Below are 17,103 nucleotides of genomic sequence, written 5' to 3' on the forward strand. Positions count from 1 at the left end.
AGACTAGCCATCTTCATGTGGAAAGACATCTCTAGTATCAATTTTTTGATAAATATATCCACAAGGTGGGAATCCTTCATTTTGTATGGCATGCGATTAGAAAGAGGCCTCCACCTTTGTAGAAAGTTGGCAAATGTTTCATTGTTTTATTGTTTTGTGTTGCACAAATCACTTAATGAGGCATGATGTTCAATGTTGTAAGAGTAATGTGCTACAAATTTCCCCGTTAGATCATTGAAGGAAGTAATGGAACCCTTGTGTAAGCTCATTAGCCACACTACCATGGGGCCTCCAAGACTTTGTGTGAAGAGCCTCTTAAGATAATCCTCACTATAGGCTAATTCTTGACATAAAACAAAAAATTCCTTCAGATGTGTGATAGAACATGTTTCTCTTGTGTATTTGTCAAATTTAGGAATCTCAAAGTTTGGTGGAAATGGTATCATGTTAATGGTTTTTCCAAATGGAAAGGGGAAAATTTCCTCAAAAGAGAAATCCTTCACCCCTTTGTTGCTCATGGTATGGACCAAATTTTGAAGTTAATGCAACTGCTATGCTATATCATGGTTTGGTTGCATTTGTGATTGTTGGAAATTGATAAACCACCTCCCTAGTTGTATGGAGTCCCAAACATATTATGAGGTGATGGAAGTGCTCCACTTTGGCCAATGTATTGATATGCAGTCATTGGAATTGGCACAGATGTTTTCAGCATACTTGTTGGCATTTGCAAATAAGAGGAATATATCAGTTGTGTTGGAATTGCCATCTATTGTGTAGGTACTTGCCCAATGTTTAAGCATCCTACAGTTGGACCTGTCAAGGTTGACTATCAAATATTAGTATTAGTAGTGTTGGGCATAGCACTAATGATTTGTTGGATATGTTCAGCACTTAATTGGAATGTTAGTTGTGTTGAGACACTTGATATAGGTATGAAACTAGTTCTTGCCATAGGTTCCTTCTCTTTACCAGATGTTTGGGCTATGTTTGAAGTTGGTAATACAAGAGCACCACCCTTGGTAATTTTTCTAAACAAAGTGCTCTCATCAAAACTCATAGGGACATTAACACCATCTTTAACAAAGTTTAGGAAGATCTCAGTCTTGTTTGCCTTAATAGACTTTTCCATCATTTCCAAGTTGTATGGATCTGCAAGAAATGTTTGAACATCACTAGGGATATTATTGTTGTCAATAGGATTTTCATCTTGGTATACTTCATCATCATGTGAATTACTTCCTAGAGTCGTGTTGTGAAAAGGATTCTTTAGTTCTTGTGTGGGTGTTGAACTAGGCATACCAAAGTTCGTACTAGGGGGAAATGTGCTCCCCAATGAGGTTGATTGTGGAGGAAAAGGATTCTCCATCTCTTGTTACCTTAATGATTCCAATTAATGAGACATGGGATTAAATGTGAATTTGTTGGATCATGTATGTACCATACAATTGTGACCAAATCAATGGGTGAAACATTGTGGAAGAAAGAGAAGAACATGCGGGAGAGAAATTAAACCTTATATGATAAAAGAGCCAACAACCTAAATGTAAACAAAATACCTTGTTGATTTAGCAAACCAAGTGTGGTATAGGATAAAAATATCTTTCTCCTACCAAAGATGGACAAGTGATCTTTAGGCAGGACAGGACATTGAATTGATTACTCGCTATTTGGAGATGGACTTGTGATCCCAAATGAGTGAGTGTAACTATGATAAATGTTTGCTTATGGATAAAGGTCTAGTGTTGTAATCTCAAAATTTTTGTAACTAAGAAATCCTTATGCCCAAAAGATTAAGGTTCAAATGATCAAGCTCTCTAGAGGAAATTTTGCAAATGGAAGAATAGAAATTTGGAAATGGGGTTGATGTGGAAAATGAAGTTGTTATGGTCACTATGTGGTTAATGCAATCTTCTCTTACTAAGAACAAAAATCTTGGGTTCACTCCAAGGAAAGTAGACCAATTTCAAAGTTTAGCATTGTATTTGATTTTATCATAACGGTCCTATTCAACTTCTTCTTTCTTGATGTCTTTGATAGTGTATCAGAATTTTTTATCACCATGTGCTAGGTTTTTCCTTTCCTTGTAAGCAAATGGTTTGGTCAATTTCACATTCTTAGGTTTGACTTTGTCGATAATGGCAGGAACAAAACAAACCTAGCTTCAAAAAATTTTACAACTAAACTTGTGACTAAAAGACCTAATGACTTTCAAATGGTAGACCAAATATAAGAACTCCTGAAAAATAACCATAGGTCAAGAGGACCCACTTACAACTATTTTACTCACTGAAATTTTAGCTCACCATTTCAATCATTTTTTAACTTGTTTGATATTTGGTATTAGTTTTGGATGTTTAAACAATCAAGCACACTGAACACATCAACAATCATAATAAGGTCACCACTAGGATGTACAAAGATTATCTAAAGGAAGTCCTCGATATATGCAAGGTACGTGAGGCCCAAATCTGTAGATGAAAGAAAATAGTTCCACATAGTTGGGGGGAGACAGTAATTGAAATCTCCACCTTCACTTCCCAAAGGTATAAAGTTCTTTGGGGCTTAGCCAAGAGTGACAAAAAAATTCTTCCAAGAGAGGTGTCTTTTGATTTACCCCTCAATTCTTATATTCTACCAAAACACTAAAGTTGAGGTCATCCTAAGGGGTGATGAAATCTCAAGTAGGCCTCCTAAAAATATAAACAAGATCACCTGAAGGCATGAGAGGAGAGAATACATAAGTGACCTCGAGGTTAAAAGATACTTGTTCTTTCCCAATGGAGCTTTAGGTTTTGTAATCTACTCTTGAAGACACTCATGTTTAAGCATGTATTGTTCTTTCCACTTTGACAATATCGTCAACATAATAAAAAGTAAGGATTCATCAACATAAAGTAAATTGATCATCTTCAACATAAGCAAAATGCTAAAAATAAACCAATTCCCTTAAGTCATTCAAGATTGAGTGAATTCATTTTAAGCACCAAATCCAAATATTTCATAGCAAGCTTTATCGACCTTAGGCATTCAAGAGTGTATTTGCTATCTAAACATTCATTCCAATGAAAGCATGTCAATTTCCTTAAGGCACTTAAGATTTGGTTTGGCTAGTCTACACATGCATTCCAATGAAAAACTTGTTCATTCCTTAATGACATTCAAGAGTGTGTTTGAGCATCATCCATTCCAATGAAATGTGTGTAATTTTCCGTAAGGCTCTCAAGAGTGTGTAATGGTTTACCTTAGTGCATTCAAGAGTGTGTTTGGTCTTTAGGTATTAGTTTGCAACATACATCCCAAAGACAAATGATTATTTCATACAAGTTCATTCATTGTCTAATCCTACAAGTGATTAAAGTCATTAAAAAAATTTCAAATAATTAAAATCACTATAAACCTTTAAGTAATTAAAATCACTACAATTTTTTAAGTGATTAAAATCACTAAAAAGAAGTTATCCAAAGCTTGTCTCTTGCAATAAAAATCAATTAGAAATCCCTATCAATCAACCAATCAATGAGTTAAGTGTTTAAAAATTGATTCAATCTGTCAAAAAGTAGAGACAATAGACACTAGGCACAAATGACAGAACTATGCAAATGCTGAAACATGTAGAAGACATAACACTAGGATGTACGGTTAACTTTTCACTGATAAGTTGTCAGTTGTAGATGATAGAACAAGGTTACAGACGCCAAAACTTAGAGATGCAAGAATAAACAGATGACAAAGTACTAACAATACAAATTTTTGCGGCATACACTGCAGATGACAAACTATTGTCAACAGAAATGACAGTCTCGAGATCGAAGATGACAGAACTTAGTAACAAATTGTAGATGACAATATAGTTAAACAACTAGTTTTAATGGCCGCTTGCAACGTAGACGATAGTATGGTAAATCTGTGAAAACAACAAAATAGACTTTTGAGATGCTAAAAATCAAACGGAGATGACAAAAATCATATTTAATGTAGAATCAGGTTGATTTTAAAAAGTAGTAGTGGCAGAGACGTGAATCTACGAAGACATGAATCTATGAAGATGTTGATCTGTAGAGATGATAAGAGTGTCTTCGTAGACGACATTGTGTCCTAGCAGAGATGACAGTGTGTAGGTTTCAACAAGTTAATAGTTTTGATGATTCTTGAAGGTGGAATAGGGACGTGGGTCCCATCAAGCATGCCAAAATGTATATGTGAAAACCTAACCTATTGGAAGCATGCATAAATAAGCAAAAATTAGTAGCACGTGCATTCAAGATACAAATAAGATTGAAAAACTACTAATTATACTTGAGTTTTAAAAACTATGCAACCAACATATTAGAGTCCTCACACAACCTCAAAGCAGCTCAACAAGGGTGCCCATAAGAGGTCTTATTGGTGTGCTTAAGTGTGAGGGATGTAGATGTGCTCTCCCAAACATAACTATTGAATCCCTTGATAATGAAAATGCAATATGAAATGAATCTATACTAAGAATGTGTGTGAAATGCCTTCAAACAATGGCTATGAGTAAGCCACCCTCAAAGGATTCCATGGATATGGAGGTGAAATGGAATGCAATGAAGAAAGAAACCTACAACATCATACTACTACAAAAATAATGCAAAATCTATAAATCTAAGTAATGCAAACAACTACCAAAGGTTAGTTCTAAGCATAAAATCTCTAAAAAGCTCTAGAACTATACTAGCATGATAACAATGCATATGGAGGAGATGGAGAAATGTTTGAGACAAGAGCTCTATTTATAGGTTTGAGAGAGGCCTTGGGGAGGTGGCATCTATGTGACAATTACATAGATGACACATGAACTAAAGAACAAGCCATGCAAAAGTCAAAAAGAGCCTTTTATGGTTGAGAGGCTCAAGGCGTGCTCACACATGTGAGCAACTTTGGGGGAAGGAGTCGGGGGACAAAGGTGTAAGAGGTTGTAAGAGGTGTAAATGAAGTGAAAGCTTTATTGGATCATGAGCTTCTCACACATGTGTGAGCAAACACTTAGGAGCTAAAAGGTGATTAGAAAGGTGTTTAGGATAATAAAGCGGGATTAAGTAGTGAGTAGACTTAGAAGGATGAGACTGATAGGTATAGACTAGATTTTAGGATAGGATTATGATTAAATAAAATAAGATTTAACTTAATCATAGGATTAAAGATTTTAATGGAATGGAGGGAATTAAATAAATTAGAATTTATTTAAAAGAGGATTTATGGGGCACTATGTATTAAATAAATTTAATATATTAGAGGGATGCTTTTAAATTAAATTTAAATACATTAGGAAAATAAACCTATTTAATTAAATAATTAGAAGAATATGACAAAATATAATTAGTAAATAAATAATTAACTATAATGTTAAAAGAAATATTAAATACATTAATATAGTGTTTAGGGCAATTTGAAGTGTCTACATTATTATTTTATTATTTTGAAATATTTTTGGATTTTGAACTTTTATGATGTTTTTGGATTTTTTGAAACATAACATGTAAAACATACAATGAAATATATACAAGAAAAGTTTAGATAGTGTGTGTCTGCTTCAATTGGGGAGGTTTTTGAACACTTAGTACATCAAACACACCAACAATCTTATAATATTTTGACTAGGATATACAAGCTTAACTAGGGGTGTCCTCGATATACACAAGGTACATGAGGCCCAAATTTGTAGATGAAATAAAATAACACCACACAACCAAGAGAAGATGGTATCCCAAATCTCCACCTTCACTTTCCAAAGGTATAAAGTTCTTTGGGGCTTAGCCAAGAGTGACAAGATTTTAATTCCAAGAGATGTGTATTTTGATTCACCTCCTGATATTTATACTCCATCGGAATGCTAGAGTTACGATCGTCCCAAGTGGTGATGAAATTCCCAAGTAGGCCTCCTAAAAAGTGTAAAACAAGGTCATTTATTTCTTGTACACTCAAGATCACCCAAAGGTGTGAGAAGAGTGAATACATAAGTGGTCTTGGGATTAAAAGACACTTGTTCTTTGCCAATTGAAGCTTAGATTTTCTATCTATTTTTGAAGACACTCGTGTTTAAGTATGCATTGTTTTTTCCAACTTGATAGCATTATCAACATAATAAAAGCAAGGATTCGTCAACAAAAGTAAATCGATCATCATCAACATAAAAAATTCAATAAGGAAAGAGTCAATTCTTTTATGCATTCAAAATTGAGTGAGTGTTTGTTTTAAGCAACAAATCCAAATGTTCATTGCAATGTTCTTTGAACCTTGAGCATTCATGATTTAATGAGATTCATTCTAAAATCCAAGTTGAAATGTGTATCATAGCATTGCTCTTTGACCTTTATGCATTCAAGAGTGTATTTTGACTTCTAAGCATTCATTCTAAAAAATGTTTGTAAATTTCCTTAAGACATTCAAGATGGTGTTTTAACAACATTCATCCAAATGAAAGGTTTTTGTTCAATTGATTATGCATTCAAGATTGGATTTGCTTGTTTTATGTTTAGCCATTCAATTGTGTATTTGATTTATCCCATTAAGTGCAACATTCATTCAAAGACAAATGATTAAACATTCAAGTTCATTCCTAAGAGCAATAAAACATTAAGAAAAACCTCCAAGAAACAAGATTAGTTATTTCTAGGATGCTCCAATCTCCAAAAGCTACAATAAACAACTTGATTATCCTCACAAAAAAAATTCAAAATGAAGGCTTTACTATGGGAAAATTTATTTTAACCTTATTTTTAAAAAAATTTATATACATAAATGAACTTAAAATATCTCATATCCTAGGGACCACTAAAAGTTAATTTTCATTTTATACTTTAGAAAAAATGACCTCAGAATGCAGGTGCAGACGAGAAAACTTCAGAGACAAAAAAATATCATAGATGACAAAATCTCAGAGATGACAGAATATCACAGACAAAAAAATACTAACAACATTAACATTTTCACTGCCAGAGCATAGAGGAAAAAACATTGAAATTGAAAACGACATTCTAAAGAAATGATAGGCTAAAGTATGCCCACAACATAGATGACAGTCTATTACTAAACTTCGCAAACGACAATTTAAGATTTCACAGATATAAGGTTGCCCACAACGGAGATGACAGAATAGGTAAAACAATGTAGACGACAATATAAACTATACAAACAATAGAATGAAATAGTGACAACATAATAACTATGGTTTGTGATATGAAGTAGTTTTGAAAAAATGTTAGAGGCAGAGATGCCAAACCACAAAAACACAAATATATGGAGACAAAGAATCATCTTCACAAATGACACTGCATCCTAATGGAGACGACAGTGTGCAATTTCTATGGAAAACTCCAAGTTTTTGACCGATTTTTGAAAATGAAAAAAGGATGTGGGTCCTACCAGGTGTGCCAAAATGTATGTGTGAAAACCTACCCTGTTAGGAGCACGTGTAAACAATAAAACATTAGTAGCATGTGCATAAAATACTAACTAATATTGTGTCTTAATACTAATGCAACCAATAAGAAAGAGTTCCCACACAACCTCAAAACAACTTAGCAAGGGTGCCCATAAGAGGCCTTGTTGGTGTGCTTAAGTGTGAGGAGTGTAGATGTGCTCTCCCAAACACAACTATGAATCCCAGTGATATGAAAGATGCAATAATGAATCATGCAACTAAACTAAATGATGAAGAATGAGCCACTTCAAGAGATCACTATGGAAGCAACCATTGTTGAGAGCACTCAATGGATAATGGAAGTGGATGTAGAAACTAAATTTAAGAGTGCAATACTATCATGAATAAGGAAAGCAATACAAGATGTAAACAACTACCAAAGGGTTAGTAGCAACATTCAACTTACTAAGAAAACTCTAACTCTAAACTAGCATGATAACAATGCAAATGAGGGAGATGGAAAATGTTTGAGACAAGGGCTCTATTTATAGGTTTGAGAGAGTCCATGGGGAGGTGACATCTATGTGTCATATACATAGGTGCCACAAGAGAGAGACAACGACTAAAGGACAAGCCATGCAAAAGTCAAAAAGAGTCTTTATAGTTGAGAGGCTCAAGGTGTGCTCACACATGTGAGCAACCTTGGGGAGAGGAGTGGGGGACAAAGACCATGTAAGAGTACCTTTTTGGAGAGTTAAATGAAAGGAGACTCTTTGAGGCTTGTGTTGCTCACAAGTGTGAGTAACCACTTAGTTGCTAAAGAGCTGATTAAAAGGGGCTTAGGATAACAAAGTAGGTTTAAGTAGTAGGGGGGCTTAGAAGGATAAGAGTGATGGGTGTAGACTATGTTTTAGAATGAGATTAGGATTAAATTAAATAAGATTTAAATAAATTAGAATTTATTTAGAAGGTAATTTATGGAGCACTATATATTAAATGAATTTAATACATTAGAGGGGAAGTATTCAAATTAAATTTAAATTCATTAGGGAAATGAACCTATTTAATTAAATAAGTAGATGAATATGACAAATATAATTAAGTAATTATAATGTCAAAGGAAATATTAAATGAATTAATATAGCATTTGGGATGATTTTAAGCATCTACACTTTGTATCAAACCTTTGTGAGCTAGTAACAAGCATTTCATCTAACTACTAGGCATCTTTCGTGGTTTCACATCCTGGACATCACCTTCATATTTAATAGAGTGATTATGTGATCAGGGTTTTATTTAACTACCTTTTTTTCTTCGCTACTTTGCGGCTTAATTTCTTAACTCAGCAAGTAACCTCACGAAGGCACGACTAGAAGCTTTCGGATCTTTGCTTCATTAACCTGATGTTTCTTTAACCGACTTGCAAAGGTGCGCATGCTTATAGTTCTTAAGCATCAATGCCTTTTTGCATCCTCGCAGCTTAGTCTTTATATTTTACTTGATCCCTCGCGATGTTGTGCTGACATCTTTGTTAACTACTTCCTTATATTCGCACAGTCGCAACTTAAGGACATCCTTAATACTTTATGATCTATGATCTTGCGATGATATTTTGGACTTAACCCTTTTTCTTTTATCGTAGCATTGCCACTTGAAATGCCTTACGATCATGCACTCCTCGTTGCACTCATTTGCATCCCCAACCTTGATGTTATTGTTAGCTGCTGTGAAGTCGTGCTGAGCTCATGATAGACCGTTTCACCCTTTCACCACCTTGGAAAATGGTTAGTAAGTAGAGTGAAGTGATGTTGTGATTGTTCGAATAAATTAATTATTTTCCAAACAGTCAGCATTTTCCAGAATGTTCAGTGGTCGGTGGTCAGCACAGACCACTCATTTTCCATGTGCAGCCAACCATTCAGCTGTCCATTTCAACTGTCCATTATAAATTCCATAGCTAACTTCTTCCTACAGTCTACTATACATTTATGATGTATTTGCTTATAAATAGAATGGATTGGGCCTGTGTTCAGTAGAGCCCATTTTCTGGGTTTCTCCATGGCTTCTCTTCTCTATGACTTTCTCTCTTGTTTAGTTTCTTTTTTGTCTTGTGCTGTAATTTTCATCATGGTATCAGAGCTTATGGTAAATGATCCAAAAGTCTTGAGAGAGCAATGACTGAAATATTGTGATTGAAAGATGTGGAGTGAAAGATTGTGATATGATTGCTAATGTCTTGTGAAGAAGGCTGTTGTTGTGAGAAGGCTGCCCATTATGGACCTGGATTGAAGTTCTGTGAATGTTAATTTGTTAAGTGAGCTGAAAGAGGAAAAAAGTGTTGCAAAGGAGATCCAAAGAAATTTCCTCAAAAGAGATTGTTATCATGTGTGAGAGTGAATGTTCAAGCAATTGTGAAAGATGATTGATATTGTCTTTGAATGGAAGATGGTTGGTGGTGTATTTGGGCAAAGAATGTGATTTGTGATGTAGTCAGTTAACGAGGCAGCATATTGTGTTAAAGGATAACTTGTGCTAAAGAAAGATATTGCTAGAAGGAAGAGAAAATTGAAAGTATGATATTGTTGGAAATGTGTGAAATTGGAGTGGATAATCAAAAATAAAGAAGCATTGCTGATTTGAAGCAACTCAAGAGTGTTGGATTGCTATTAATGCAGGAATGTCAAGTTGTTATTCATATGTTTGTGGGATGTGGAGCAACTTTGTGCAAGCGGGAGAGCCAAAGATTGCATACATATTTCTAATGTGACAAGAAAATATCAAGGGAGTGCTATGAGAAAGAGAGAAGCCATGAAAAGAAGGAAGCTAAAATTGAAGGTGAAAGCTAATTTTGTTATTATTAATAGTACTTTATTATGTGTTTTTATTTGAAATATGTGTAGAGTATTATAAGTCATTTGTAGGAGTTAACATTCATTATGAAAAGAGATGGCATGCTAGAGTTTGTTGTCATGGTGCAAAGGTCTGTGTGTGTGCTGATTGGATAAAAGTGTTGAGATTGGAAGTGAGAATTTGTCTATCGAATTATGAAAGATACGATGTTCTTGATAGTGGTCATGTAATAGAATTTGGTTGCATTGATATCCCCCAATCAAGTGATGAAAATTGAATTAGTAATGATTGTTAATGGGCTATGTGAATGTATGGGGTGCATTATCGGTTGTGCCCGACACCCCAAATATTTTTGGTTTGACATATTGATGAACCATGTATGTGAAAAGGATTCCTATAGAACTGGCGAGTACAGCGGCTGGGTACCCATGTATCTCGGTAGATGGATTTCTTTTTATATGGACTCAATAATTAGTTTGATACAGGTACAAAAGAGAAAGGCCCAGAGTGATGATAGTTTCCTCGTAGTGATGATTCGTGGTCATTAGAACCAGTGAGTGCTTGGTTTGTGGTAATCCAAAACCACTTGAGTGCTTGAAGTTTGTGGTGATCTTAAAACCACTTGTGTGATGCTTGAGAAGTTTGTGGTGAACTTAAAACCACTTTGATATTGCATTGGTTATGGGTAATCCGTACAAAACCTAGAGTGATTATGATGAGGGAAACAAGATGAGTGAAAGCATTTGATAATTGATTGTAAATGGGTACCTAACAAGGCTTAAGGCCAGGACCCATCGTCTCTAGACTATGGAGGGATTTCTAATAAAAATAAAAATATGATAATTAATTTATGGGGGGATGTTAGAATAAATTAATTATTTTCCAAACAGTCAGCATTTTCCAGAATGTTCAGTGGTCGGTGGTCAGCACAGACCACTCATTTTCCATGTGCAGCCAACCATTCAGCTATCCATTTCAACTGTCCATTATAAATTCCATAGCTAACTTCTTCCTACAGTCTACTATACATTTATGATGTATTTGCTTATAAATAGAATGGATTGGGCCTGTGTTCATTAGAGCCCATTTTTTGGGTTTCTCCATGGCTTCTCTTCTCTATGACTTTCTCTCTTGTTTAGTTTCTTTTTTGTCTTGTGCTGTAATTTTCATCAGTGATTAGTTGAGACTTTATAACATTGTGACTTAAAAGATACAAAAGATTATGAAATACAAAGATGAAACATTAGCTTAAAACCTAAAGATATAAAAGTATAACAAGATTTTTCACATATCTCCTTTTAAAAGGCAAATGTATTTTGAATGAACTCCAATGACATAACAAGACAAAAATTTTACCTAGCGTTTTTTCATGAGGGCTAACATAACTTTTTAGAAACCCGAAGCATTTTACACATAGTTCTTCTTGAATTTCACATATTTTAACAAGACTGCAGGCAAGTGAAAAATTAGGCCAACACAATGGTAGTTTCTTCCTTAGCAATATAACATGATTTATTACCTTTGTCATCCTTGTTCTTCTTGTAGTCTCGATCATCTCTTGTTCCTTTGTACTTGCTTTCCTTTCGTTCATCTTTGTCTTCTCTGTTAGGACACCTTGCAACAATATGACCAACCTTGTTGCATGAAAAATAAATTATAGATAATTTTTACCTTTGTATTTACCTATACCTCTTCCAATTTTTTTGCAATAAGTGCTTCAAGTTCATCAAGCTCATCATTAGAAGTGTCATTGTCACTCTTCACATGTTTTCCTTTCCTTTTGGTAAGAATTAATTGTGACTTAAAAGCATATTCAATTGTAGCAAGTGTGTAGTTATCAAAATTAGACATCTCAAAAGTAGTAAGTCTTCCAATCACACCTTCCAAGGTCAAATCATTACCTGGAGTGCATCTTAGCTCTTGTATTGTAGAAAGCCTAATAATATATATAGGAAGTAGAGTTCTCAATACCTTGCTTATCAATGTTTCATCTTCAATCTTTCCATTTGCACCTTGAATAGCATTGATAACTTCCTTGATTCTTGTGCAATACTACACTATGTTCTCACCTTCTATCATTCTCATTTCATCAATTTTTCCTCTCAGGCACTTTGATTTGGCTGTTCAAACATTGTCATCTCCTCCATATTTGGTCTTTAGTTTGTCCCACATCTATTTTGTAATGTCACAATCTTTTATGTCATCAAACTTGGCATAGCTTAGGGTTGAAGCAATCTCCAACATTGCTCGACTGTGTTCTTGCTTTTCTTTTAGTTGTTAAGTAGTCAGAGGAACAATTGTTATCTTCACATATTCATTGTCCACAAAGCTTATTGCAACATCACCAATACTAGATATATGTAGCCTCATCAACATTTTCAATGCAGGAAAGTTCTCCTTATTCAACTTTGGTACCTTCCTTTGTGAGTCATGATCTTTAGCTTTATGTCCCTTCAAACTTCTCTTTGTAAGCACTGAAGCACTAGAACTTCTCAATTGATATTGATGCTCAGTTAACACTGAATTTGCTTAGCACTAACCATGGCTCAATTGATACTAGCATTACTTGCCATGAACTAAAAGTTCCTTAATCTTCTACTGTATTCCTTAGTCAGGCTTATGCAATATGTCAGTCTTTTCTCATGTCTTTATAATGTAAACAATCAAATTATCTTGTCAAAGTCTAACTAATGAAACATCCATTGTATCTTCCTTTTCATAACTCAATATTTCCTCTATGTGCTTTTGTTATGAGCAACTTCTCAAGTCCTCTTCATCAATCAAATAGATATGACATTTAAATCAAATAACAACATGTCTCATTAGTAGATTTCACAATTGTTTCAATTGTAGTTTCCAACATTAGCATTTGAACTACAAAGACATATCATTACTCTGATAGCCTTGAAGGATTGAACATAGTTTTGTAGAACATGGGAGAGTGTTATAAGTTTCCCTTAGATAATCTATAGAAAACATTTGATATATCATTCGACGTTGATTACTACAAAGAAAGGTAGAGATAAGAAAGATGACAAGACAAAGGAGAATATGATGAAAGGGGAAGAAAATGAATATGATGAAAAATATACAAACAATATGCATTTTGAAAAAGGTTATGCAAAAATAGATGAAGAGTAGATGATCATAAGGTGTATTAGAGACATTGACATTAGAATAGTTTTGACTTCTATGAGGAGAAAGAAAAATTGCCTTTAATGCCAAAGGGGGAGATTGTTGGCAATACATAGAGTTTTATCATTGATGTCAACGAATACAAAGACTTCTAGGTTTACACAATTAGAGTATCTATGTTATCAGAGCATATGTGAGTTATCAAAAAGAAGGGAAGGAAATCAGAATATGGAGACTATCTATTGGAAGCTGACAACTATTAATAATGCAAGAGTTTTCTATACTAGCTAACTAGATAAAAGAGGAAGTGGTTTATGGAAAGATCGAAAAACAAGAACCCTAGAATCTAAGGTTTGGATTATAGGATTGATGACGAGGGATCAAAGAAAGGGATACAAGGATTAATGTTATAGAGAGAGAGTTATGAGGATTGAGAAGCGAAACATGACTATGAAGCGAAGAAGGAAAATAGTTAAAAGGATTGGTGAGCATCTCGGATCTAACAAGCTTTAGATGAAAGCAAAACTAGATCAAATTATCTTATAAGGAATCCTACTAGTTTTCTGCAAGGAATTCTAAAATCCTATAACAGAATCCTTTAATAGGGTGAGTCTCATATCCATCGATAAGAAAGCTCTTAACAAGAATTACCACATAATTTCATATTGGATAGAACTTCGTTTTACAAGACAAAATGACGAAAGATCAAGGAGAAGAACTACTTCGTTTGACGAGACAAAATGATTCCCTTGATGATGTCATCGTGACGTGGCTTCCGACTTGCAACTGATCTAGGCAAGTTCGAGCACATGGAGAAAGGGGAAAATTTGTACATGACAACAATGTGAACTCTTCGCTTTAGGAGAGTCCTACGGCATATGGGAGCTCACTAACACAAGCAAGGTCAACATTGGAACCAGTTAACATAACGAGTGTATAATAAATTAATCATCATTACAGTGTAATTCTAGTGCAATGTGATTAACTAGAGTAGAGATTTAACCCTACAACTTTGATACTAAGATTATCCAGTGCCGAAGTCCGGCAGATACAAATTTAACAAGTTGGACAAAATTCCCAAATTTTTTATAAACAAATTAAAATACACAATCCCATTGACATTTTCACGAGAATAAGTGAAGTATAATAAATAAAAATTTGCAAATTAATTGGAATCCGTCATCCACCATAGAAGTCTTCAATGCCCACGAAAAGAAATCCCTTCTGAGATCTGTTAAGCGAGACAGAAATCTCTGCACAGAACCAAATTGAAAAATGCATCTTTTATAACACATGGAGACATTTTCCTGTGCAAGAAATATGAATCGGTAATCCGTTTCTTCACCGCCCATTCATTTCAAACGTCTTCCATGAATCCCAAACGGCCAAAAAAAAAGCAACAAAGAAAGTGACAGAAAAATCAAAATCCTAAATGTTCTTCAACATGAGTCACCAGACAATAAATTCCATAATTCTGCTTAATAAAAACAGCGAGAGGAATCAAATCCCGAATGTTCTTCAATATAAATTCTTAAATCTGCAACAAGGCGGCCTGGTTTTCCCCAGATTCCCAACACCAACTTTCCAATTTATTTTTCTGATTTGCCCCTAAAAACTAAACAAAAATATACAGAACAAATCCGAGGAAGCAGAGAAGCCCGAATTTGCTGTAAAACAGCTGAGGATCTGCGGCACTAAAATAGTCGTAAGGGTTGTTGTAAGGATAGTAAGGATTCGGCGGAGAGAAGATGTAGTGGTAGCCAGAGGGCGGCGGAGGGCATTCAATCTGCGGCGGCTTTGGCGGTGGAGGGCACTCTGGCTTTGGCGGTGGAGGGCACTCTGGCTTTGGCGGGGGCGGCGATGGCGGCGGTGGCGGCGGCGGAGCCTGGTCGCATGGATTCTCGCATGTTACGCACGACGTGCATACGACCGCCAGCGGACGAGGAAGATTGGTCCATTTCCTCTCATCCACAGCAGAGGAAGGAGAATCAGATTCTGCCATTAACAGGGAGGAAAACAAAAGCAAAAGCAATTGCACAATTGTGAGAATAAGCGGCACAAGCCGCTTGTCACAGCCCATTTTCTGAAACTAGCAGGCTGTTAACGCATAGGTGAGATGAAAGATGCAGAGAAATTAAATGGAGTTACTCATGGGTTATTAGCGGATGGACACATGGTAGCAGGCTTTAAGGAGGGCTTGGACAGGAGGCGTGAGCGAGCCGTTATATGCGCTGTTCGGTGTCAATGAATTATTATTATTATTATGATTATTCCGTGCTGGTTTATTTAAAGCTGAGTAGGTAGGTTGTCCTTGTCGTTTTTGCTTCCGAGGGAACCCTGCAATTACACGGCGGAAAAGAGAGGTGAACGACTGACATCGTTGTTGAGGTTTTTGAGTGGCGACGTTAAATTACTTTGTGATTTTGATAGTTATTATTCCCTTTACTGTCCTAAGTTAATTTTTTAAATCTTTGTGTTGATGTTAGTTTTGACTTCGTTTTTTATTTTTAATTATTGTTAATTGTATTTGAATGGTCATAATTAATGTGATATTATATTACATCACCAAATTATTGATTGATGAGTTATTTGTGCTTTGGCATGTATTAAATATTAGGCGGCGTGTCTATAAGTGTAGTTAGAAAAGTGAAATTAATTAATTAAAATATGAAAAATTATGTATATAATATTTTTAACCATAATAAATGGGTCGGTTTTGGATATTGTATAGATAATGGTGAGGTATTTGATCATGGTGAGTATTGGTCAGGTTTAATCAATTGTAAAACTTTGAGAATATTTTGAAATTGTTAGTCTTTGCTTAGGGAACTAATGTTTTCATCTTCACTTATCAATTAAATTTTGCAATAAAAATAATTCTAGATTCTAAGGTTTAATGACTTTTATTTTTAAAATATATTTTTGTTGACTTATTTCTAATTTTCTATTGACTCAAATAAATTTTCCTAGGGTTAATTTATATTTTAAGCTCAAAAAAAGGAAAGAAATTCACTTCTGGATCTTTCTAAATCCAGAAACTTCTGCATTATTATTTTTTCCAACTCTACCATTTTTTAATCCTCGACAGTGTGGACAAAGTTCTGAGAGCACTTTAAATAGCCCTGTCCATTACCTATTTTGAAAAAGGGAATTGCAATTTTTACTATTTTACAGTGGAATAACACTAACAAGGTTTATTTTGAGTGGATAGAAGATCTAGGCTTTCATCAATTTAAATTTTATTTGTGTTTATGTATGCTTTTGTTGTCCATTTGTAGGCTCTTCTTAGAGGACATAGAACGACTTTAGCATGGTTTGAAACTTGCAAAGCATCTCCACCCAAGCCGTGCTCCCTCTTCAAATTATTTCCTTGCCCAACCGTAAAATCCAAAATATTTTTATAATAACGAGTGAAGAAACTATCGATATAAACAGAGAGAATTCTTCTATGTCAAAAAATCTATGGGCATGGCTATTGTTCGTCCACAAAACCCTAGTGCCTCCACATGTAGATCCTCTTTTCCTTTTCTCAAAATTTTTGCAATGCTTTCAACATTTTTCTAGTTCTATGTTTGTTTATTTTTATTTTCGTAAATAAGCCCTTTGCAGCTGAGCTAAAAGAACGAGTCTGTTTTAATTTGAAATGCTCTTTTAAAAAATTGCAATTTTTAATGAATCACACAAGGTTAGATATTGTTTAGAATGATATTTTAAACAATACATATTTTCAA

At 34.7% G+C, this 17,103-nt stretch overlaps 1 protein-coding gene and 1 long non-coding RNA gene across 2 annotated transcripts; one reads left to right on the forward strand and one right to left on the reverse strand.

The window, feature by feature from the left end:
• The first annotated feature begins 9,207 nt into the window (after positions 1-9,207).
• LOC149569044 (uncharacterized) lies at positions 9,208-11,336 on the forward strand. Its single transcript, XR_016361713.1, has 2 exons — positions 9,208-10,222; positions 10,723-11,336. It is a non-coding gene; the product is annotated as an uncharacterized LOC149569044 (long non-coding RNA).
• Positions 11,337-14,436: 3,100 nt separating this feature from the next.
• Positions 14,437-15,618, reverse strand: LOC149569045 (uncharacterized). The gene has a single exon (XM_089821831.1). The coding sequence runs from the start codon at positions 15,450-15,452 to the stop codon at positions 14,988-14,990; it is 465 nt and encodes a 154-aa protein (XP_089677957.1). The 5' UTR covers positions 15,453-15,618; the 3' UTR covers positions 14,437-14,987.
• Positions 15,619-17,103: the final 1,485 nt, after the last annotated feature.

Source organism: Cupressus sempervirens, chromosome 3, assembly GCF_028749045.1.
Source record: "Cupressus sempervirens isolate cs-2001-9-10 chromosome 3, ASM2874904v1, whole genome shotgun sequence".
NCBI lineage: Eukaryota > Viridiplantae > Streptophyta > Pinopsida > Cupressales > Cupressaceae > Cupressus > Cupressus sempervirens.